Genomic DNA, 23425 nt, shown 5'->3' on the forward strand with positions numbered 1-23425 from the left:
GACTATGAGATTCACCAGGAGGGATTTTAGGGTCATTTATTTAATCGTCTACATGGTATTATGTGTGCCTATAAAATTGCCGGTAGCCGTGCGAGAGGCCGAATCCCATCTCATCTTGCGGCTAACCTAGGATCGCTATTACTAGAAGAAATCAACGTATACCGCCACTAAATGTAGAATTCCTTATAGTCTTGAATAGTTATAGTCCACACTATAGGTCTATCGATTATTTATATCCGAAAAAGGCCCCTACTTTCGCTAGAGCGGGGATGCGTGCCCAAACCACGTCGAACTCAATGCAAAGGATAGAAGAAAGCTGCTTGTGCTTAAGAGCCAGAAATCGACTCAAAGGCAAATTGGATCACAGTTCACTCATCTTTATATACTTTCCTACGACGGCCTTGAATGGATATAAAGCCTTCTCAGAGATGCAGTAGATTATGGGTTGTTCTTCAGTCGTAGCATATTCGAATATTAATAGATTGTAATATGTTTGCGTAACTATAACTTACTCTTTAGTGACGAGAGCTTAATCTAATGTTTTGCCTTAAATTGACACTGGACTTTTAGTAAACCCAAGATAGTGCATAGCCTCTGTAGACACGAGATCCCCAGCAACGTGACGGATTCCGTAATCTATGAAGCCGCGAACCCATCACTCGGAGACTAAAGCCCCGCACTTCCCTACTTTGAGGGCAGCAATACAAACATAAAGGCCGATCTCTCTTCGATTCTAACGACCAAGAATTCATTGCATGAAGCGAAATCTGGAATCTGGACCTCGCTCGTCTTTTTATATACCACCGAAATTTGCGTGCTATTGAATGGCAAGGTATTTAAAACTTGAGATTATCACCAGCTCCCAGTTATTGCCTAATACATTGCTCTCAAGTGATCGAAAACAATTCCTATGGTCAACTATGGCACACTTCCGAACTTTGATTTGGGTCTCGTTGACCCATTGACCCCGCGTCGTTGTCCAGTGACGGATCTATCCGCGCACCCCGCCATTCTATCCGTCGGCTATAAGTAGCCCTTCCATAGATTTATCTGAAGAGGGTCGGTTAATTGTTATCGATCCCGTCAGAGTCGGCGCCTTTACCGGAAACTTTTTCTTAAAGGCAGACATTTCACAATATTTCCCTTCTTCAAACAGCAGTTTTCTCGCATCTCGCGCGACTTTAAATTGCACCTCGTGTGCGCTCCAATTTTTCTGAACAACTATGGCTGGTGAATCGAAAGTTGTTGTTCAGCTTCGAGATGGGCCCATCCATGCTCTCCAAAGAAAAGGACTGGTTATCGCTCGCGGTGTGAAATACGCCGAAGCTAGACGGTTCGAGCCTCCGTCGCCTTGCCAAAAGTGGGATGGTATTCTCGACTGCACAAAGCCGGCCACTATCTGTCCCCAGCTGCCTTCGCGCCTTGAGATCATAAATGGCCCGATAGCTGTAGGAAGGACTATGGACGAAGTCTGCTTGCACGTCAGCGTTTTCTCTCCCTCACACACTCCCTCCAAGGCAGATGATTTGATACCTGTCATGGTCTTTCTACACGGAGGTGGCTACTCGTCAGGAGCAGGTGACCTTGACTGCTATAGTGGTGCCTCGCTTGCTTCTATGAGAGTAGTAGTCGTTAACATCACCCACCGACTGGGGATCTTCGGATACCAGCCCATCGAAGGAATCGTGCCACCAAACCTTGGCATCCTCGATCAAATTGCAGCACTTCGTTGGGTCCACGACAATATCGAATTCTTTGGTGGCGACACTAACAGGGTTTGCCTATTTGGGGAGTCAGCGGGTGCGGATTCAATCTTCTGTCTAATGGGCTCGGATGGCGTTGAAGGTCTTTTCCATCGTGCTATCTTGCAGAGTGCTCCGTGGGCGTTCCGATATATGGACCAATATAGCCGCCAGAACATGGTGGAGTCACTGTCGTCGATGGGTGGGGATCTCCTGTCAGAAAATCACGATACTGCATCGATAGAGGAACTTTTGAGGGTACAGCAAAAGCTCATGATTGCAGCAACGTCTTTTCCCACGGCAGTGATACCGTTTGGGCCCATTCTTGGGCATTCACCCCTCCCGGAGAAGCCAGAATTTGACGCAAGGTTGGAGGCGGCCATTCGCAACGTGCCGATGTTTATCGGCTACACAAAAGACGAGGGCCAGGCGTTTGAGGGAATGTTTAATCAAATGAGGCCTGTGCCTGAAATCCCTGCTGGAACCACTGTCGCTGGGTTTATTTCCAAGAACTGGTTCCAGGACCCAGCGGAACAGTTCTATAAGAGAATCAGAGAAGCTGGTGGGCATCCGTGGCTTTACCAGTTTAACCTGGCGCCCGATCAGAGCCAGTTCGGTGCAATCCACACAATCGACATGCCCTTTCTGCTGGGGACATGGGATGACTGGAAAGAGGCGCCGATGATGAGCGGACGAAATGCACAAGAACTCGTTGAAAGGGTTGGGCCAGAAGTCAAGAAGCTCTGGGTAGCGTTTGCCGAAGGACTGGATTCTGGTTCCGCACAGTTTGTCATTGATGAGCACTTTACTTTTAGCAAATAGAAAACGATGCTGTTACCTTTCTTTTCCCACCGCTATAATTTTGACCCTAATGATACCACCACACAGCGGTCAAGCAATCTTGATCCTAAAAGTCATTACGCATGGTTCTATCGGGCCAGCCCAAGGCCGTTAACGAGGTCCTGGTGGACACTAGAGAAGGTGTAGGAAGTCTTACGAACGATGGACAAGGAGTAAGGGCATGCAGTTTGAACCACCAAGCAGCGAACCTACCCACTTCACAAGAGCGCGGACACTGTCATCCGACCAAGTACGGTTTGATGGTATCAGAAGGAACTGCAGACTTCGGTCTGCTTCCTAAGAGTATGGCTAGATCGGAAAACTCCAGGAAAGCACACCTAAAGGAGGTCCAGCGGAAGCTCTGGGATTATCCCTCACAAAAAACTCTCGGGAGGTCTATACGAAAGTCATACGATCATCAATTGCGTACGGAGCCACAGACTTCTACAAAGCAACGGAACCCGGAGGCTAGCCGCAAGTCGCCGCTAGGACGCTCCTCGCAGAACAGACACGGTGCCTCCTCACAGTGGCAGGAGCATACAAGGTGACAGAAACTAGAACCATCGAGACAGAGCTGTATATACAACCGCCGGGTCTTCACCTCAATGGGCAGATTTCGCAGTTAAAGAGGTGGGAGCGGACTCTGGCACGAGGACGGGCAGGGACGGACCTGACGTATCACGGGAAACCCCGGCCCAACCCGCGTTTTGGGGAGGGGGGTCGGTCCACACACACCTAGGGTATCTGTAGACTGTCGGCTTGGACACCGCAGTCCATTTTGCCTGGAACGACCGAGAGATTTTAGACGACAGATCAGACTTCGAGAGTAGCACTTGACATTCCGGAGAGAGAGACGGACCGAAGTTTAGTGTTGATCGCGGATGGCTTCCGGATGAGATGCCACCCCCAACTCACCTTCTCCTCCTGAAATTCTGCGGGGGTATATCCTTGCCAGTCCGCTACATTTGACATCCTTGCGCAACCATTGATTGAGGATGGAGACCCCCAATAACTTGAAGCTGGCGCCCAGCCAGGTCGACGGTGCGAAACCGGCCCCTAGAGAGCTCATTGAGCCGGACCTTAAGGAGTACTCCGCAATTCTTCGTAAAGTGGACTGGCACATTGTCCCCATCATGCTCGCGTGTTACTTTCTAGAATTTCTTGACAAAGTCCTCATCAATTACGCAGACGTTATGGACCTACAAGAGGATTTAGGCATGACAGGAGATCAGTTCAGCTTAATGGCAACACTCTTTTTCGTCGGTTTCGCAGTGGCCGAAGTACCTCAAGGTTACCTTCTACAGGCATTTCCTTTGGCAAAGGTACTGGGATTTAACTTACTATGCTGGGGAATCCTCGTCGCTTGCATGGCCGCGGCCCAGAACTACGGCCAAATCCTCGCGATTCGCATACTGCTCGGCGCCTGCGAAGCTGTCATTTCGCCTGCATTGGTTTTAATTACATCCACCTGGTACACAAAGCGCTGTGCGGCTCCTCGCTATGGGATCTGGTAGTAAGTACTGTATTCTTTCTTGTTATTACTATGATGATAGGATACTAACACTAGACGTCACTAGCTGCGGTCTCGGTGCTGGCCAGATCATTGGAGGGCTTATCTCATTTGCAGCTCAGCATAGCCCGGAGAATGGGCTCAGCGGATGGCGTATCATGATGATTGCAGTTGGCGTTTTCAACATTTGTATCGCACTTGTAGTCATCATCTTCCTTCCTTCAACTTTGGACTCGGCCAAATTCCTCACATCGACTGAGAAAGAATCGCTCCGACGCATGCTTGTTCTCGATCAAGCAGGTAACGGACTGAAGGTCTTCAAGCGGAAAGGTCTCTGTGAAGTTTTCATAGATCTGCAAGTCTGGCTATTGACTCTCCTTACTGCTCTGACGGTTATCCCGAGCGGTGTCATTACGACCTTCTCGGCAATCTTGGTCAAAGGGTACGGATATAATTCCAAGCAGTCTGCACTACTCAATATGCCATCCGGAATCGTCAGCATCATTGCCACTTGCGGGTCAACATACGCCGTCCTTAAGAAAACACCACGCTGGATCAGCATAATTATTGTCTTAGCGCCTGCCCTTATCGGTGCAGGTCTAATGTCGTTTCTCCCACAATCCAACCAAGGCGGAAAATTGGCCGGAATTTACCTCCTCAATACCACCGTTGCCCCAATGGCGCTCATTTACTCCTGGGTGGGAGCCAACACTGCTGGATATACGAAGAGAATAGGAGCCAACGCAATGATCGCGGTTGGATTCAGCATTGCCAATATTATTGGGCCACAGACCTTTCAAGCCAAGGATGCGCCGCAGTATACCCCGGCCACAATCACTCTATTTGCCGTCCTCGGGGGCGCAATGCTTGTCTCCGCCCTCCTCAGGCTACTATACGCATACCGCAACGCATCGACCAGGAGACATCGACACGAGCAACTTGCAAACGGGGTTGTGGACTCGGCGATAGTAACGGAAGATCAAGAGGATCTCACGGACCTAGCGAATCCGGCGTTCATCTACGTGTACTAAGCATAAGCTGCGCTGTCATAGGGAAGAATAGCATATAATTATTATCAATCTTACTTTGTCGGCCTAACACGAAGGCCGTGTGAATCGAGCCTTCCATCCAGGCGAAGACCACATGTTTTCCTTTTGTGCTTTATTGCTCGCAACTTGGAGTCTACGCGTGCTATATACGGACTTAAAAAACGGAAAGGGACGCCGATACAAATTTTATAATGGTTTTGTTCAGGAGACGGAAAACTGGATCTCTCATTCGCTCCGAGTAGAGTTATATCAGCGGCATAAGTAAAACTCATAGAGAACCATTGCGTCGCTGTGTTCTGCCCGTCTCAATTAAGTCTTCGAGTTCCTCGCAGACTTTCTGGGGTAACTCGACACTCGGGAAGTGAGTTTCACCTTGCAAATCCGCGTATGAAAACCATGGATGTGCCTTGGAAAAACTGTCGTGCAGCTGCCGGTACTCAGGCATGTCGAGCGGATGAGAGAAGATATGGCGTATTGGTGGAGGATTAACCATCCTTCGCATCCGATCCATTGGAGACCCGTTAGCTTGGTAAGCAGCCGCAATTACGCGACATGAAAGCGCCCACATCTGGTGTCCGTAGCTGCCCATGCAGTAGGTCAAATGGTCATGGACCCCCGTGTGGCTGCTTGCCGCCAGCCAGTGATCAAAGAGGTTCTTACGTGCTGCTAACCAGGTCTCCGGTGTCTGCATGGCCTCTAGTCCGGCTGCAAACTCCTGTGGAGGGGGGCTCATGATCTGATCGATCATCAACAGTCGAAGGACTTGGTCCTTGCCCAACTGGTCTGCGATTTCCAGTGCTGGCCATCCGCCATGCGAGTGCGAGACCAGGTAGAATCGATCAACTCCGAGTGCCTGCAAAAGGCAGATGGTGTCGTTGACTTGCTCGTTCACGCCGAAGTCGTCTGTATAGTCCCGACTGGGGCCATGGCCACGCCAATTGATACGGATGACTCGATGATTGCCAGCTAGGTAGGGAAGCATGGCATCGTAAAGACGCAGGTCGTGTGCCCAGCCTGATACTAGCACGATCGCTGGGCCGTCGGCATACCCGGACTCATCATAGCATATCTCGACTTTGTTGATTGTTTTGGTGAGATACATGGTGTCGATGAGGAGCGGTCGTTGTGGCCAGGAGGAAACAAAGGTGCAGGTGCCTAAGTAGCTGTGATATCACCGATAGCCATGTTCAAATCCCCACTCGATGTCTTTCTTTTCGCGGGGAATCAGCTCGGCCCGCCGATCCGTTCGTCTTCTGTCCATTGAATACTAGAAGGACTGTGCTAACTACAGAATTACCTGAATTGGCTTAGTTTCCACGGTCCGGATCACCGCCAACGGCCCGGCATCCGAAGTCCAGTAAGTTCCAGTGATAAGCAGTGATAAGGCTACATTCAAGCCTTCTCAACTCTCAGATACACCGTGCTAATTCTGCTCCTGATCTGCACCTTTCACTGATTCGAGAAACAAGCAGCATGCCACAACCGCCTATCATCATCGTCGGGGCAGGCATCACAGGGCTGGTGCTGGCGCAAGCCCTCAAGAAGCACTCCATCCCTTGTGTTGTGTACGAGAGGGACCCCGATCCGTTGTATCGAGGCAAGGGCTGGGGCATCACCATCCACTGGGCCCTCAACTCGCTGATGGAATGTCTACCTCGTCACATCTCCGATCGCCTGTCGGAGGCTTACGTGGATCCTGAAGCGAGTCGCAACGGCGAGAATGGTCACTTCTTGTTCTTCAACTTGCGCACCGGCGAGGGCGCTTTGGCAAGTGCCGCCTAGTAAAAGAATTCGTATGGCCCGTGAGAAGTTCCGAAAACTTTTGATGGACGGCATTGAAATCCAGGTATGTATGAGTATAGCCCCAACTCAGCTCAACCTAACTCTAATTGTTTTGTCCCACCCAGTGGGAACACACTTTCGAATCTTTTGAGACTGCAGATGGTGGCGCAGTGAGAGCGAAATTCTCCGTTCCCAATGGAACGCACACGGCTGAGGGCTCGATAATTGTCGGATGCGACGGCTCCCATTCTCGCGTTCGCGCTTCTCTCTTTCCTAACCCATCAATGCACGAAAATTATCATCTGCCGGTCCGACTCCTCGGCGTGAGTACAATATATCCCGGCAAGCTTGCCGCCAAAATGCGCGCGTTGGATCCCTTTTTCTTTCAAGGTGGTGATCCACTTACGAGTGCGTCCCACTGGTTTTCATTTCTGGACAGCGCAGAGACAAGCGGCCGCGGCGATGATACACGAGACTGCCAGATCCTCGTCTCCTGGCCGCACCGCCGGGGCTTTTTAGGCGAGGATACACCGTTGGACGTTCCCGCGAAGAGCCGTGACCGTGTGGCGTTCATGAAGAGGGTGGCCAGCGACTGGGCGGACCCGTTTCATGAGATTGTCCAGTCCATCCCGGAAGAGGCGGAGCCGAAAACAATATCACTGGAGGACTGGGTGCCGCCACGCGACCAATGGACGACTATTCCTGGATCCGACCATGTTGTACTGGTTGGAGATTCTGCGCATACCATGACAATGTACAGAGGCGAGGCGGCAAACCACGGTATTTTGGACGTGGAATCGCTCTTGTCGGCGATCTTGCCAGCGCTGAGGGCAAGCGATGATCGACTTGGGGATAGCCTGAGGGAGGCGTGTAAGATCTATACGCAGGGAATGGTTGATAGAACAGCGCCAGCAGTCCTGAAGAGTCGCCAGGCGTGCTTAGACGCCCACGACTATGAAAGGATAAATGACAACAGTCCTTTGATACAGATGAGGGCTGCTGTACTACAGGAGCCGAAGCTTAACAGTGAACCTGTTTTGGTTGTTTGAGGTTTTTGATAGATAGTCATATTCACGACATACTTCTCTTCATTACAGATATCTGGTTGGTTGATTCGCGTAGGGAGTAACTGCCTACGAAAATATACTTGGCGGAATGATCTGATCAAAAACAACGCACCTTTCGGGGAAGATGACTGTACGTTGTATAACTGGCGTTAGATATTTCTGTTCTCGGTCACGCTATGAAACTATTTGATCAATGGGCAACATCAACGTTGCATCACCAAAAAGGTTCGCCGACGGCGAATCTTCCAAAGTCATTGACAGCGAAGGGAGGTCGGGAAAGACAAACTCGCCGATGTGCATTGTTTGGTCCACCCCAGCATCGCTGTCTGACTCCTCGCTCCGTGGAATGTTCGGTGCCGAGAAGGCAGTGGAAACAGACTCATTGCGGATAAAATTCTGTGACAGCTTGTGTCGCTTTGGTTGGTGTTCCAGAGGCTGCGACCCTTGACCCATATCGGTACCCGGTGAACCTTCGTGGCGCTCAGCTTGTTCCCCTCCTCTCTTACCGGCTGTCTGTTGCCCGTAGCGATCAAATAATCCATGAAACAGCTCGTGCCTATTGAAGTCAATCTGCGTACGCTGCATATCTCCCTCAATAAGCTGCTGGTATTTCCTAATCTGGGGCCACTGGATGTCAATCTTGCACAACATGTCAAAGCCCGTCTCGACATCGCGCCAGGCCTTGGCGTTGAACGCCACGTTCCGGGCCAAGCGCATACAGTGCAAAAGGACTTTAGTACTGGCGTAGACCGCGCGGCTCTGCTGCACCACGAAATGGCAAATGGGAACGTTCGCAATAACCCGCGGTGTGGCCTGGATACAGTTGGATGCGGCTTCCGCGCAGCGGAGAAATGCTTCCGGATCTGCAGCGTTAAACTGCTCAATGGACGTCCGGTAGAGAAGGACGACACCGATGTAGTAGGATGATACGGCAATGGTTTGTAGCGCTGGTCTCACTTGACTGCTTGGCTCCTCCATTTTCGGAAGAACCTGCTGGTTAAAATAATTTTCCAGTTCGGCATCATATCTTTTCGTGCACGCCCGAAGTGTATCCCACATCTTGTCATCCTGAGCTCGACGGGACTTGCGGATCCATCGTATCGACCGGTAAATGCGGTTTATGGTAATATGAAAATCTGCAATAACTGAGAACCAAGGGTCTGTCTTGGCCTCAAGCCCCAGTGCGGGACAGTTGTCCTCGTCGTAGTATCTCAGGTCACTCTCCGTATCAGAAATCGCCAAGGGCTTGGACAGAGCCGTCGACAGAGAGCAGTCCAGAATATATAAGCACCACCAGACATTGCCGCGTGGGTTCCAGGTCTCGCCTATGTCGGGCGCTCCGTCTGCGCTATCTTCAAGCTCCTCCAGTTCCAACCTTTGATATAGGTGGACTGCGTGACCCGCGATGGCCCATGCCCCACTCACGTTACCGATCTCGATCAGGTAGAGACTGAGAAGGCCGAGCGCGATGGCGGCGTTGATGGAATGTTTCCCATCCTGCTGAAATGGCAATCCTGGGCACTTGAAAGTCGCATGGGAGTAAAGCAGATCTCCAAGGTTTATGCGCTTGTAGATTTGCAGGCCTGGTTGGTCAAATATCGTGTGGTCTGCTGGGATGGCCGCCGCCGCTACAGCGAGTAATGCGTATAATAGAAAAGGAAACCCGCTGCCATCGCCATCATCACTTCGGCCCATGGACAACCAACGATCAAATTGCCATTGAAAATCATGTTGTTGAATAATAGGGAATATTGGGTAGTAAGAGGAGTAGAATGCGTCAACCAGAGCTTGCATCAGTGGCTCCGTCAATCCGGTCACGTTGACTGCCGTGAGTTCTGCTTCTTCATGGGGTGTAGGATCCGGGATATCCTCCAGCAGAGCGTCAGCGCCGTTGAGAGGAAGACCGCCCAGTCGATTACCGTCATAACCCTCGGGAGGAGGCGACTGGGATGTTAGCAGCGGCGTATCTGGCAACCCTGTACTTTGCACACCCTGGAGCTCTTCTGTCGGATAGGGAACCACAACGTCATGTCCTGGCCGACCTTCTGACACACCAGAAATCCGATTATTCTCTCCTTCTTGCTGGCGGGTTAGCTGCATCCGTAGTGTTTGTTCCATCAGTTGGATTCGATTCTCGAGCCTCATGACGTATCTATTGCGGGTTAGTTAGGTATCCTTCGTGCACTATATGCATACATAATGAACCAGAGACATACAGTGGATCCGCCGACCCTGCCTTGTTGCTCGGCTCCACATAGACGCATGCTGCTTGCTTTCGGCTGCAACTTTGGCATGGGGTCTCTCCATCACACTTTATTTTCTTGCGGCGGCATGCCTGACAGGCACGCCACACTCGCTGACGCTCATGCATGGATGTTGTGACGTGCACTTAGATTGTAGAGTACAGGGAGTGGTGCGGAGAAGACCAGAGGGGCGGTGGGCAAGACCTGGAGATAAGGGGAAGTGATCCGCCCGATTAGAATGGGCCTAACCCTATTTGAAGTAGATGGATAAGAGGGGGCTACGATAAGGCGAAAATTTCCAGAAAATGAGTATTCTTTAGGACTCCACTGCGTGGTAGAGGTATTGTTTATCACTATGTAGCCAGTTCGATACTATGTCTCCGCCTAACCCTAGACAAAGGACGGAAGAAATATGTCCATGACCCACGGCTTTTCATCTCAACGGACCGAAAAGAAACACACAGCATGGACGACTGTTGCAATCAAAGCGCCCGAAACCATTTTCAAGTCCCCCTTTCCAAGACCAATCGCAACGTCCGCTGCTTGAACAGCCGCGGAAGCCCCGACCACCAGCGATACCAAGGGTCCGTCAAAGTAGCACGGGAGGAGTCCAGCTAATAGCTCAAATGGTATCGTACGCGCGGAATACATGCGCTGATAGAAACGCTCGCCGTCGGTCACGTGGGTCGACCCGGAGAGAGCGCCTGGGTTGGCGGCTGCGATCACTCCTGCCGCGGCGGAAGCCAAGGAGGCGAGAAGATTCAAGCCGAGGAGACAGCGCATAGCTGCTAGCAAGGCGAGAAGGTTCAATGAATGAGGAATAGATTCGAAAGATGGGTAGTCTCCGAGAACAGTAAGCAGATCAGGTCACTCAGGGCCGTGCTCAGTTTTACTCAGGGAACGAGGGTGAGCACTAAAACGGAAAGAGCTACGCCAACGAAATGCCAGGCAATATCTGATCTATATGTGCACGCCCACACATAATTTAATACATTGCAGCACTTCTCCGTTCGTCTTGTAGGATTCGGATAATCGAGAGCACCTAGAAAGTGTTACAAAGCATCATCTTCTCCGCGCTTCTGTCAAGGGCTAAGTCCTGCTCCCCGGCCGAGAACTTATCAAAAGTCGGAATCGCTGTTGCTAGGTACCTACAAGTTCTTACTATGGGCTCGACCTATATTCATTGAATCCGAGCTTCATTTTATACCCAAAATAAGATCAATTCATTCCATTCGATTAAGCAAATGTGTGCATCTATATCCAATCACAACATCGATATTTTGGATCGAAAAAACACTTCTAGAAAAAGATTTTCGTAGCAATCACAATGTTTATTCGTATATCACTTGCTGGATCGCTCGTGGTGTGGGGGCAATTGTTCTCCGCATCAGCCCCACACTCGGACAGGCGGGGCAGGAACTTATAGAGAGTGACGCATTTAAAAATGTTAAGACAAAGGTAGTACTAAGAAGTAAGTATGTGAGATATGCAGCTTACGGAAGAGAGTTAGATTGTGATGCGCAGTTTCAACTTATGTATATCCTCATATGTACAAGTGCGATGGATGTAGTAGTCCTATGGATAGATGTCTACTCCCAGATGAACAGTGATGCCACTCCCATACTAGTACTAGAAGCGAGTCTCATTCAAGGATTAAACCTAGAAGTGGAGGGACCTCATCTGGCACACATTCTGACAATTCCCCATCTCTTTACCTGGTCTCTGAAGTTCGGCCAGCAGAGTGGCAACTTGCCTACCTCCAGTGGCTCCAGCTAAGTGCCAAAGGGCAATAGCACTACCATTTGGCTTAATTCTGTCCACACTAAGCCTCAGCTCTCTGGGCCAGTAGATTGACTAGCTGGCAAAAGACTCATTCAGCTCAACAATGTCGACGTCTTTGTTTCCAATACCCAGGTACTTGCACAGGTTTTGTATCGCGAAGGTGGGTCCAACGCTCATCTCGTTCGTGCACATCCAGAAACCCGAGTACCGGCAAACCGAGAAATGGGCTTCAATCCATGGATTTTGGCCCAGGAGCGACGAGCGAAGATGGGGCTCGATGCAAAATCAGAGACGTAAGATCTATTAAGTAATAGGCCGCATTAATACTGCTGACTCGTAAACAGACTTCCAGGGCTTACGAGTTCCCAGCAGTACTGAATCCACCGTCGAGCATAGACGTGAGAGCCGCCAGCTTGTTAACGGTCACGGCGTGGCGAACTCTCCCATTGACTCTCCACCACTAACAGAACCCCCCTAACACTGACGGCCTCACTCGAATAGGCACAATCTCGGTAGCAAACCTGCCCGACTTTTGCGCCTCGCTTGCGGCGGACTCATCTTGCTCACGCCGACTAATCCCACAGCCCGACGCAACGTTTTACGACCTTTTCCGCATAAAAAGATATCACGCTGCATACTTCTCAAACTGAGCTCATGTGGGGCCGAGCCCACCTGCAGATCGAGCAGTGGGCCTCTCCACACTTGGGAAATAAGCAAAAGCATGTGTGATTACTTAGGAAAGGAGCTTGGGAATCTCAATCAAAGACATTGCTTGGCCTGAATTCCAATTCTCAATGAACGGTTTCTGGGCTTCAGGGACAGCCTTAGTGGCGCGAGTAGCCCCTGCCCTGACATGCCTAGGCAGGTTAGGAGTCGCCCGAGGATTGGCGACGACCCCAAAAGCATTGCAATTACCGCTGGCAGGAGTTCGCGTACTGGATATGAGTCGGGTTCTTGCAGGGGTATGTGAACTACACACCAATCACTGATGAAACGATTGTAAAAGACACACTGACACTCCGAACAGCCATACTGCACGCAAATTCTGGGTGATTTAGGGTGTGTCTCGTTGAGATACTCGATAACCATGAACTCAAAATACTTACATTTCTCATAGAGCAGAGATTATCAAGTGCGAGCATCCTGTGCGAGGCGACGATACGCGCGCGTGGGGCCCGCCTTTTGCAGCCTACACTGACGGCCGAGCCGGCAACGGCGAAAGCGCGTACTACCTCTCCGTATGGTACTCTAATTACCCGCGCCCATGTTAAAAAGCTCATAAAATCAAGGTGAACCGAAACAAAAAATCCCTAGGCCTATCTTTTGCCCATCCAGAAGGGGTTCAAATCCTACACCAACTCGTGCGCGCCTGCGACATCTTAGTCGAGAACTACCTCCCCGGCTCACTAAAAAAATACGACCTAGATTACGAAACACTCAGCCAAATCAACCCTCGCCTCATATATACAAGTATTACGGGCTATGGCCAGACAGGCCCGTACAGCAACCGGCCCGGCTTTGACGTAATGGTCGAGGCCGAGTTCGGACTCATGCATTTGACCGGTACGCGCGACGGCCCGCCTGTCAAGGTTGGAGTTGCGGTGACTGATTTGACGACGGGTTTGTATGCGTGTAATTCAATTATGGCCGCTTTATTGGCGCGCGCGAACACGGGCGAGGGACAGCATCTTGATGTTTGTTTGAGTGATTGCCAGGTTGCAACACTAGCAAATATGGGGCAGTCAGTGCTGATTAGTGGGAAGAAGGATTCCGGGAGATGGGGGACAGCTCATCGTGAGTAGAGTATGGGATGCTCACAATTGCGGAGACTAATTCTATTTTCCTAGCTTCTGTTGTCCCGTATCAGGGATTCAAAACTGCCGACGGGGATATCTTCGTTGGCGGTGCAAATGATCGTCTATTTGGGATTCTTTGTGACAAGATTGGGAAGTCGGAGTGGAAGACTGACTCCCGGTTCGTCAGTAACAATGAACGGGTCAATAACCGCGCTGTTTTAGAGCCTTTGATTGAAGGTGAAATGGTCAAGCGCACCACACAGCGATGGCAGGAGATCTTCGAGGGGAGCGGGTTACCATATGCTGCTGTGAATGATATCCAGGGGACGATGTATCATGAGCATGTGGAAGCTCGCGGTATGGTGCAGTCTATTGAGCACCCTGCTTGTGGTCCCATCAAGGTTATTAGTCCGCCGGTGAAATATTCTAATGCGAAACCTAGCATTCGCATTCCACCTCCTCTGCTTGGAGAGCATACCGATGAGTTACTTCGGGATGTGATTGGATTGAGTGTTGCGCAAGTGGAGGAGTTGAGGGACAAGGGTGTTGTGGCATAAATCTGCAGGCATTTTCGGTTGCTTAGGTGCTTAATGATCTCTTATAGGTTTTCTGAACGCTCGTAATGCGGAAAAATGGCAATTTAGAGTTAGTTAAATGGGCTAAAATAATTTTAGTAACCGTATGATCCACTATTGTAGGAGTAGATATATATCCTACATTGAGGAAAGTATATACTAGTATCAGAGTATTATATATGTTTGGAAGAGTAGACTTTGGCAAAACTTACAATTTGGTCCAAACTATGGGGGACGATAGTTACAGCCCTGCCAAAACGTTTCCGCCGCCAGTTGCGGGTATAAGGACGGCATCGCATCGGACTGTGGTCGAAATATGCTAGCAATGGGCAATGTTCCTGACGATCGTAGACAAACCCGCTCTGAGCTATAAGAAAAAGCTGTAGCTTCAGCATTCAAATTAACACACCACCGCTCGTTGGCATCCTGCCTAGCCCCGTGGTAACTAGGAATCTCCAGCGTCCGTCCATATCTACAAAAGTCCGTTTATTGAGCCGAGATGTAGTTATACGAGTCCCACACTTCATCCCTGGGTCGGGGCCGAACCATCAGCTTAACCGGGTTGCAATTGAAGCGCTCAAAGTGCTCTACCTCACCCTGGCCGGGCCCCAATTCCCACTCAAAAGCAAGGACAAGAGCCGCAATACAGATGCTCAGCTCCATATATGCCAGGTTCCGCCCGATGCACGCTCGGGCGCCTTGGCTAAACGGCTGCACATACTCCTTGAGGTTCTTGCGTTCCTCGTCCGTGTAATTCTTGTTGTCTGGGTCCCAGCGCTCTGGAAGCCAGCTGCCGGCATTACTGAAGAGCTTCTCGTTCCGATGGAGCGTATACGTCGGCGCGGAAACCCCAACCCCGGAGGCAATCTGGTAGCCGGCGATGATGGCAGGCTGGGTTGTTCGACGGGGAAGACCGGTTGCGACAGGAGGTAAAACACGGAATGACTCGTCGATGCAGTATCGGAGGTACGGAATATGTTGCAGCTGAGCATATGAGACGATTGGACTTTGGTCTGTGGAAATCTCTTCCTCCAGAATCCGGCGAAGCTTTCCCTGTTCTTTTGGATTACTTGCGAGGCTGTACAATATGTTGACCAGAGAGGTCTGTGTGGTGTCGTTCCCTGCATTCAGCATAACAGCAGATTCGGCGATGAGCTCATTCAGTTCCATGGGCACCGGGTTCTTTTCTGTTGGTTTTACGGGAAGGTTGGAAAACAGATCGGGCTTGCTAGGTGGATTCTGCAACCTGTCTGTAACCAGATAGCGCGCCATGCCAGTGAAGTATGTTCCACATTTGTTTCCGAACGTCCAGCCCAACATCCGGTTTTTAATCAGGTCGTACCAAAAGCCAGGCATGTGGCCCAAGAGCACGCTGAGGCGGGCTCCTGTGTGGAAGGTCTGCATTGCGTGCACTTGCCGGACGCCACCTTTTGCATCCTGGGCCATGCAGTCATCGTCGCCTCGATCCAGAAACTTGAATGAATTTGAGAAGAACATGCTACTGATCGCGTCGTACGTGAACATGTTTAGCCACGGTCTGATGTCCAAGGCTCCATTGACAGTATCGAAACGGTCAGTGGGGGCAATCTTGCTGCCCTGAGATTTGACTTTGACAGCCCGAAGAAGCTTGTCAACAACATCCATTACCCGAGGCTCCATCGACGTGACCTGCTTCGCTGCAAAGACGAACGACAGGTTCTTTCGCTTCCGGCTATGGAGCTCACGACTGGAAGTATCCGCCATGGATGGGTTGCCGCCGGCCTGATTGTCATAGAACACATCCTTGACCACTTGCGATCCGTGTCCGTAGATGTCCTTGTACGCCTGGATGGAAGAGAAGGATATCGTGTTCGGTCCAATCCGAACCACCTCGCCCAGGGCTCGATGGGCTTCATCGATGGCGATAAACTTCTGGCCACGCCAGTTGTGATACATCTGCCATAGCGGAGTCCATGAAGCAAATACTGAAGGTGCTGGGAACCTTCTCAGTGCTTTCTCGTCACGAAAATATTGAACCGGTAGATAGAGTATGATAAATACTAGAATGCAGGCGAACAGACCAGCTACATGTCATTTAGTTCTTACCGTCCAGGAATATTTGTGGTGAACGTACCTAGCAACAACATGTTTGGTTGACGTTTTTAGTACACAACTATGAGGAGAACACAAGCTTAGTACTGTGGTGTTGTTGATAACAGTAGAAGCAGCTTGGTTCCTTTAGACCATAAGCGAAATCCTCTCTACTAAATCAGCAAACATGTAGTGGAGGGGCCCGAGTTCTCCAGGTCCTATGACCGTCCTGACATGGTTTTCGGACGGGATTTTCGCCGAGGTCGGTTAGGGCATGATTGGACTTTCCATCTTTGCCCCGACTCTACCTCGCCGGGAACTTCCCAAACGGGTTAGAACTTCAAGACTCCGCAATCCGAATGTCATGGGGCCCAGATATATAGATAGACCGTTTATGTGGTTATGTTGCCGACCTCACAATCCAGGGCTGATTGGGCCCGGCCCAGATCCTCTGCAAACGATCACAACAGGTCCCGTTCGGCCACTTGGTCTGATGCATAAAGTTTTGAAGAAAGCTAAGCAGGCGCCTCTGTTCTTCCTTGCCGGAGAAGAGCTGCCCGCACCATGCAGCAAGATGCGAGCCGTTGATGACCGCCCCCACGTCATCACAGGAAAACGTTATGCCACAGACCAGTCGAGCAGGAGTTAACACTTGGGACTGCAAACTTTAGCAACTCCGGTGACCCCAAATGTAGTTTCTCGCGAGTATGAGGAATCGCAAACCTACTTCCATGTATTGATTGATTTCAAGGAGAGACACGCATGCGGTCTGACGCCGACCATATAGTGCAAGCATGACTTTACATATATAGTAATATTGCCACGCAATGGCTAATGAAGGTCGTCAGCCCTGTCAATAACGACAATTTGGGAAAATTACCGTGCCACACGCTAACATATCGAACGATAGGAAACGGCTCAAATTCGTCTTGAATATGACACCATGGCTGGAAGCTGTCTGGCACACTTTGTCCCCACCGTTCGATAGATGATTGTAAGTGGTCGTAATTGTCCCATGACTCCTTCGGGCCGGTCGTGAGACCCGTTCCAGTCGGGACTTTCCAGCATTCATTACATATTCGTGCCGCTAGATATGTGATGCGATTAGCCCAGATCGTTTCCGGTGCCGGAGAATATGAGATGCTCAGCGCAGAAGCATCCAAGTCAAATTGGCACGGCTGCTCGTTCAAGAAACACATTCGAATATTCTGGCGTATGTAGACCCAGAATGATGCAACCTCCAAAGAAGGCTGCTCGAGAGACCATCTATTGCTGCCAGCAAATAGCGATGTTGCTCCCAGCAGGTGGCATTGCATGTCATTTTGGACCTCGTAGAATTGCTCGGACATTCGTAGGATAACGACAGTTGCAAGCAGAGCCTCGTTTTTCAGCGCCGCTGACTCGGTAGAGAGTTGTGGAATTAATGCGGTTATGGCTTGGTCGTGGTACCGATCGCCCTCGGACCGGTCTAGCTCTTTCATGAGTACCAGGACGCGCGACGCATATGCGAGGCAAGCATAGAATAAGACGGGAGTGACGAGAGCCAGTTTGGGAACCGTCTCTCCAAAATGGCGATCTGACGATGCAATGTCAAGCTACAACGCCAAGGAGGTTAGTGCCTGCCTCAATCCGTGGCAACTGTCCGCGATTCACGACATACCCATGGACCCGCCTGTTTCACGTAAAACGCAAAAACTTTAGCATCCAGCCGGTTCGTAACCACGGCCGCGGTGCTGTAGATTGGGGAGCTTTCCCGGTTGCTTGGACTACTGGTGATGTCCGGACCCATGGGGGCGGAATACTGCCATGCAGCACTATCTGGCTCGACATTAGTATGACGTCTCACCCAACCTGGGCTCTTCCAATGATGAACAGGTGAAACGTAGCGGATAGCATTTGGCACGATCCGAGAATCCCCCCGAATCGGTCGCTGAAGATGCGCAGAGGTGGCGGTGCCGCATTCAAGCTCAATTGATACATTATGTCGACTTTGATTGTACCTTATGATCGGAGAGGATACAGGACTACCTGGGCTGGCGCCTGAACATTAACTGAAGTTAGACCGATCATCATCGCCACATACGAACGGAACTTGCCATTAGTTGGCGACAGAAGTGACGTGGTGCAATCTGAATTCTTCCGCCGTTCTTGGCTTCGGACAGATAGCTTTGCAATGCGCGAAGAATAGTTGCTCTCTCGGATCTGGACCCCCTTGGATGCATACTCGCACCGTAAACAGGCTCTCGCTCTCTTACAACTGGAGCATATCGGACTAGCGCGATCACCTATGTTCGCGGATTAACCGTCTTGTTCCTCTTGCTATGGATCTTGGCAGCGTGCACTGACATTTCAGATGTCGTTCGCGACATGGAATACTGTCGGCGCGGTGTTAGCAAGCATGCATGGCCACCAGTGAGGGAAGCTGACCATCCAGGTTCTCGGGATGACATCATGTCAACAGCTGCGAGACGGCCGCATCCTGGGGTACCGAAGAAGTTAAAATCGCCGAATAATGGAGTCCGGGGTATGGGGTACATAAATGACTCGCTTGGTGGGCGGTGGCCACGGCAAAACGCTAAGCAGAGCGAGTCATCTCCTCGCCGAGGTTTTCTTATTCGGGACTGGCGTTGGTGTTAGCGCGAAGCTTGATGCCGATCTGCCTGCTCTCTTGTGCTGCATTCTGCGGAGATCCTACAACATTCCCCACAACATTCCCCTCAGTCATGGAGTCGTTTCTTATATACCGGGATGATTACCCCAGTGGACCAGGGATCTGGATTTGGCCAGGGGCAATGACAATAATTGCTTCCCTTTCCATCTCGTCGACCTCTAACCATGTCTGACAAGGGCAATGCGAGCATGCTGGAGGAAGCTGATGCCTCGTCCGGCGCCATGCACGAATATGCGGATGCTCCGCGCCGTAGCTATCTCTTTGGTCACCAGGGCTCCGTGTTGATGCGCACCATTAGTGTGGCTGGATCGATTGGATTCCTCTTATTTGGGTATGACCAAGGAGTCCTTGGTGTGAGTTTTAGTAGCCGGGAGTTCCATGTTGTCGCCAAGCTAATTACTAGCAGGGTATCAACACGTCGTCCGATTTCTTGCGTCAGTTTGGCAGTCCCTCGTCGAGTCTTTTGGGAACCATCAATGCCATCTATGAGATTGGCTGCTTCGGCGGCGCTGTTACGGTTTTCATCTTCGGAGATATGCTCGGCCGGCGGAAGTGTCTCTATGTTGGTGCTGCATTGATGACCATAGGCGCCATCCTGCAAGCATCTTCGTTCGGTGTTGCTCAGATGATCGTGGGGAGAATTGTTTGGTATGTGAACTATGAGCAATCGCACTGCAATCTGGCGCAGAAGGCTGACTCGTGACAATCCCAGCGGTTGGGGAAACGGGTTTAACACCGCAACGACGCCACTATGGGTCAGCGAGCTCAGTCCGGCCAAGACTCGAGGCCGCCTCGTCGCGATGGAGGGTAGTCTTATTGCGCTCGGAATTGTGATCGCGTCCTATTACAACATCGGCATGGCCTACACGACCGGTCCGGTGGTTTGGCGTGCTCCTATCGCGTCGCAGATCATCTTCATCATTCTCCAAGTTGCCTTCGTGCTTGTCTTGCCCGAGTCTCCCCGGTGGCTGACCAAGCGTATGTTAAGGTTAACCCCGTCGAGAGTACATTTGTAGATGAGGTGAGCTAACTGTGACTACCCAGACGGACGTCATCGCGAGGCCCTTGATATTCTCGCCCAGCTAAAAGAGACCAACACCCCACTCTCGGATCCCTCCGTGCAGGCTACCAAGGCAGAGATCGATAAAGCCCTTCAGCTCGAGCAGGCCGCCGGTCCATGGAGTATCAAGGAATGCTTCGTCAACGGACCTCTCAAAATCCGTCGACGGTATATGTTAGCCATTGGCGTTCAGGCCATGCAACAACTTTCGGGGATCAATGTCCTAGTATGACCTCAAAACACACCAGTCATTCAATCACTTCAAGCACTTTTTCTAATCAGCCTAGGTGTACTACTTCCCGCGCACCTTGACAACTGACCTTGGCATGGGCGAAAAAGTCTCCCTGCAAATAGCCGCAGGTCTCTCCTGCACCTACTGGGTCTTCAGCTTGATTCCTCTGATGTGGCTGGACAAGATGAGTCGCCGAAAGCCACTCATCCTCGGCGCTCTAGGCTGCGCATTTTGCTTCCTCATCGTAAGTCAATTCATTCTCCAACCATACCCATCATCAAAACTACATCTAACAACCCTCCTCCCAGGCCGGAGCCCTCCAACAAAACCCGACCGAAATGCGTGCCAAAGCCTCCCTGGCTTTCTTCTTCCTCTACGAAGCCATCTTCGCAATCGGCTGGCTCCCAGTCCCGTGGCTATATCCAGCGGAGATCATGCCGCTGCGCCACCGAACACACAGCACCGCACTCGCTACGGCGAGCGATTGGATATTCAACTATATGATTGTGCAGATCACGCCTATCGCTATCTCGAATATCCGCTGGCGGACATACATGATATTTTTCGCGCTGAACCTCTTCTTCGCGTTTGTTATCTGGCTCTTCTACCCTGAGACCTCGGGACGCAGTCTTGAAGAGCTGGATGCTATCTACTTGGGCGACAATAACCGTCTATTTGTCGTTGATAAGAGGGGCAGGCTGCTGCCGGGTTTTGCGGGTCGCTATAATCATGAGTCCTCTGATAGCATCCTTGAGGCGGGGGAGAAGTATTGAGCTCGATCTTGCCCGTGCGTGAAGATCTGAAAATTTATTTTCTCCTTGTAGTTGTGATTGTGGTCACTACTCTAGCTCATGTTGTCGTAAGCTCTGCCTCCCCGAATGGAATGTGTGCAAGTAGATGCCGGTGTCAGTTGGCCCGAAAGCAGCCTGAGGACTGACTGAGCATGTTCCGGGTCCCGCATATCTGAGCGGCTACTGAGCAATCACCCTGATCGGGTCCCCTGCCATTGTACTGAACCTCAATTTGATATTCTGACGCTACACGCTCCCAATATACACGGTGTTGAATCGTACCAGGCACAGAGTAACAACATCAAGCATTGACTGCGCGGGTATATTCCGACAAAGGCGCAGAATTGCCGCAGTATCAACATACACACGCTATGACCAACTGAAAAACAAGGGCAACTAAGAAGAGACAAAGATTTTTCGGCTGAAAATCAAAGATATCTATCAGTCACTATCGGCATCATCGGGTAACTCCTCAAATCTTCCTTCGCGGACAGCCTGGGCCACCGGGTTCTCAGCCGTGATGAGACCATTCGCTCTCGCCCTGCTCGAGTTGTCAACAACCACATCATGCCATGAAGTAAGTAAGCATACCTCTCAAAAAGCACAAAGAGCCTCTCGGCCTCTCGCTCCTTCTCCTCCTCCGTCATCGGCGGGCCAGTATCCTCCGGTTCGGCGGCGAGCCGCTGTCCAGTGACCGGATTGATCGCTGAGTTGAAGTCGTTGCCGTTTGTTGGGTTCGTCGCAAAGGCTTCCCCGGCGGTCTGCGGAATCTCCATGCCGCGGGACGCCAGGAATCCAGCGGCAAAACCGTATCCAATCCGCTTTGTCATGTTCTCCGCGTCCTTTCCGGATAGCACAAACATCAGGTCCGAGATGGCAATCTTGAGATTCTGGTAGGGGGTGGTCGAGAGCTTCAACAGTCGTGACGACAGAGTGTCGGTCTGTCCAATGGGTAGACTTCGGTCGTTGTCTTCTGGCAGAAGCAGCCACTGCATGTACTTGCGGGGCCCATCGGGTGCCTGCTCGTGGATGACAATGAGAGAATGCAGGAGGGGGATGGCTTTTACTTCCAGTTCTTCCGGGGCATAAACCGACACAGCTTGGTCCAAGATATTGATCAACTTATCGACATTGCAGTTCGTGTTGAATTTGGGGAACAGAGGGTTGCTCTCAAAGTGGCTTCCCTTCTTCTCTTCCAAGTCGAGGACCGAGAGACAGTTGATCAAGTAGCCGACCAGCCCGTCCAAGGGCTTCTCGGGAATGTCGACGCGGCTGACGATCTTCAGGACGTGCGGGATGGACGGGGAGAAGGTAACAGCGAGGTCAGGGTAGATCTTGGAAATGTTGAAAATCAACTTGAGGGAATCTATCAAAGCCAGTTCGTCGATTTGCGTCAATGGCGCTCTTCCTGATTTGGGGAACTGCTTGGCGTGCCGGCTTAATTGCTGCGCTCGTTAGCACACCCGCCAATGCTAGACCTAGACAGCTTGGCTCACGTAGTTGATATTCTCCCCTAGAGAATGTTTGTTGATTAGGTCGTCATAGTCCATCGTGGTATCGTAGGTTGCAAAGAACAGGATCCTGCTGGCGACCATTTCATCTTCCGAGTTATCGACCTGCCACATTGCCGGTCAGCTTCCCTCACGGCCCCAAAATCTATTGTGCATACCTTTAGGCGCTCCGCAAGCTTCCCACCGTATCCAGTGTCCACAAAAACTTGGCGCATCTTCGCATCTAGCAAAAGCGCATTCGCGACACACCGCAATGCTGTGCGCCGTATGTCGGCGTTCTCGCCTTCAACACCATATCGTACTAATGTCTCGATACCCTGCACGATGATCAGAGAGCTGCTTAGAACCGTCACTGGAATTAGTGACGTACATTCCTGCAATAGATCGGTTCTGCGTTCTCGGGGCTCGTGCCGTGCAGACGGAGCTGCTGAAGGATCTGAACACGCTCTTTTCCAACAATTAGGATCGGATCGGGATCATGGAAAGGTATCTGGTATACTGACGCGCGGGGGAAAGGGTCTTGTCGCGGAGGTCTTTGTTGAGAGTCTCCAGCAGCTCTGTGACCTGTTGGAGCTTTTCTGTGGTTGGTTAGCCACCGGCTTGGCAGAACAGGGCTCGTCGGGTCCAGGGAGAGGCCGTACCCGGTCCCTGAAGCTGGCGGGACTGCATTTTGGGCGATTCGAAGAAAGAAGAAAGGTCTTGGA

General features: G+C 51.0%; 12 protein-coding genes across 12 annotated transcripts; 6 read left to right on the forward strand and 6 right to left on the reverse strand.

Annotated features, from left to right (window-relative positions):
- Positions 1-1223: 1223 nt before the first annotated feature.
- On the forward strand, positions 1224-2564 carry N7474_008276 (carboxylesterase type B active site protein; the record flags this gene model as incomplete). The annotated part of the gene is made up of 1 exon (XM_057199686.1): positions 1224-2564. The coding sequence occupies one exon, from the start codon at positions 1224-1226 to the stop codon at positions 2562-2564; it is 1341 nt and encodes a 446-aa protein (XP_057050387.1).
- A 1013-nt stretch (positions 2565-3577) lies between these two features.
- N7474_008277 (uncharacterized protein) lies at positions 3578-5123 on the forward strand (the record flags this gene model as incomplete). Its single annotated transcript, XM_057199687.1, has 2 exons — positions 3578-4095; positions 4160-5123. The coding sequence occupies 2 exons, from the start codon at positions 3578-3580 to the stop codon at positions 5121-5123; spliced, it is 1482 nt and encodes a 493-aa protein (XP_057050388.1).
- Positions 5124-5409: 286 nt separating this feature from the next.
- On the reverse strand, positions 5410-6243 carry N7474_008278 (alpha/beta fold hydrolase; the record flags this gene model as incomplete). Its single annotated transcript, XM_057199688.1, has 1 exon — positions 5410-6243. One exon carries the CDS (start codon positions 6241-6243, stop codon positions 5410-5412), a length of 834 nt encoding a protein of 277 aa, XP_057050389.1.
- Positions 6244-6614: 371 nt separating this feature from the next.
- Positions 6615-6923, forward strand: N7474_008279 (FAD-dependent oxidoreductase; the record flags this gene model as incomplete). Its single annotated transcript, XM_057199689.1, has 1 exon — positions 6615-6923. One exon carries the CDS (start codon positions 6615-6617, stop codon positions 6921-6923), a length of 309 nt encoding a protein of 102 aa, XP_057050390.1.
- Positions 6924-6936: 13 nt separating this feature from the next.
- Positions 6937-7972, forward strand: N7474_008280 (uncharacterized protein; the record flags this gene model as incomplete). The annotated part of the gene is made up of 2 exons (XM_057199690.1): positions 6937-6987; positions 7049-7972. 2 exons carry the CDS (start codon positions 6937-6939, stop codon positions 7970-7972), a joined length of 975 nt encoding a protein of 324 aa, XP_057050391.1.
- A 192-nt stretch (positions 7973-8164) lies between these two features.
- On the reverse strand, positions 8165-10361 carry N7474_008281 (Zn(II)2Cys6 transcription factor; the record flags this gene model as incomplete). The annotated part of the gene is made up of 2 exons (XM_057199691.1): positions 8165-10142; positions 10207-10361. 2 exons carry the CDS (start codon positions 10359-10361, stop codon positions 8165-8167), a joined length of 2133 nt encoding a protein of 710 aa, XP_057050392.1.
- A 310-nt stretch (positions 10362-10671) lies between these two features.
- On the reverse strand, positions 10672-11016 carry N7474_008282 (uncharacterized protein; the record flags this gene model as incomplete). The annotated part of the gene is made up of 1 exon (XM_057199692.1): positions 10672-11016. The coding sequence occupies one exon, from the start codon at positions 11014-11016 to the stop codon at positions 10672-10674; it is 345 nt and encodes a 114-aa protein (XP_057050393.1).
- Positions 11017-12809: 1793 nt separating this feature from the next.
- Positions 12810-14368, forward strand: N7474_008283 (CaiB/BaiF CoA transferase family protein; the record flags this gene model as incomplete). Its single annotated transcript, XM_057199693.1, has 5 exons — positions 12810-12977; positions 13043-13074; positions 13133-13253; positions 13305-13809; positions 13863-14368. 5 exons carry the CDS (start codon positions 12810-12812, stop codon positions 14366-14368), a joined length of 1332 nt encoding a protein of 443 aa, XP_057050394.1.
- A 504-nt stretch (positions 14369-14872) lies between these two features.
- Positions 14873-16321, reverse strand: N7474_008284 (uncharacterized protein; the record flags this gene model as incomplete). The annotated part of the gene is made up of 1 exon (XM_057199694.1): positions 14873-16321. The coding sequence occupies one exon, from the start codon at positions 16319-16321 to the stop codon at positions 14873-14875; it is 1449 nt and encodes a 482-aa protein (XP_057050395.1).
- Positions 16322-16856: 535 nt separating this feature from the next.
- On the reverse strand, positions 16857-18555 carry N7474_008285 (uncharacterized protein; the record flags this gene model as incomplete). The annotated part of the gene is made up of 5 exons (XM_057199695.1): positions 16857-17114; positions 17184-17287; positions 17337-18051; positions 18117-18274; positions 18540-18555. The coding sequence occupies 5 exons, from the start codon at positions 18553-18555 to the stop codon at positions 16857-16859; spliced, it is 1251 nt and encodes a 416-aa protein (XP_057050396.1).
- Positions 18556-19291: 736 nt separating this feature from the next.
- N7474_008286 (sugar porter family MFS transporter) lies at positions 19292-21192 on the forward strand (the record flags this gene model as incomplete). Its single annotated transcript, XM_057199696.1, has 6 exons — positions 19292-19480; positions 19534-19775; positions 19840-20105; positions 20172-20413; positions 20475-20663; positions 20728-21192. The coding sequence occupies 6 exons, from the start codon at positions 19292-19294 to the stop codon at positions 21190-21192; spliced, it is 1593 nt and encodes a 530-aa protein (XP_057050397.1).
- Positions 21193-21651: 459 nt separating this feature from the next.
- N7474_008287 (synembryn) lies at positions 21652-23390 on the reverse strand (the record flags this gene model as incomplete). Its single annotated transcript, XM_057199697.1, has 7 exons — positions 21652-21751; positions 21802-22655; positions 22707-22826; positions 22880-23038; positions 23092-23168; positions 23225-23299; positions 23363-23390. The coding sequence occupies 7 exons, from the start codon at positions 23388-23390 to the stop codon at positions 21652-21654; spliced, it is 1413 nt and encodes a 470-aa protein (XP_057050398.1).
- Positions 23391-23425: the final 35 nt, after the last annotated feature.

The sequence above is a fragment of the Penicillium riverlandense genome (assembly GCF_028828495.1).
Source record: "Penicillium riverlandense strain IBT 135883 chromosome Unknown utg000007l_segment0_segment0, whole genome shotgun sequence".
NCBI lineage: Eukaryota > Fungi > Ascomycota > Eurotiomycetes > Eurotiales > Aspergillaceae > Penicillium > Penicillium riverlandense.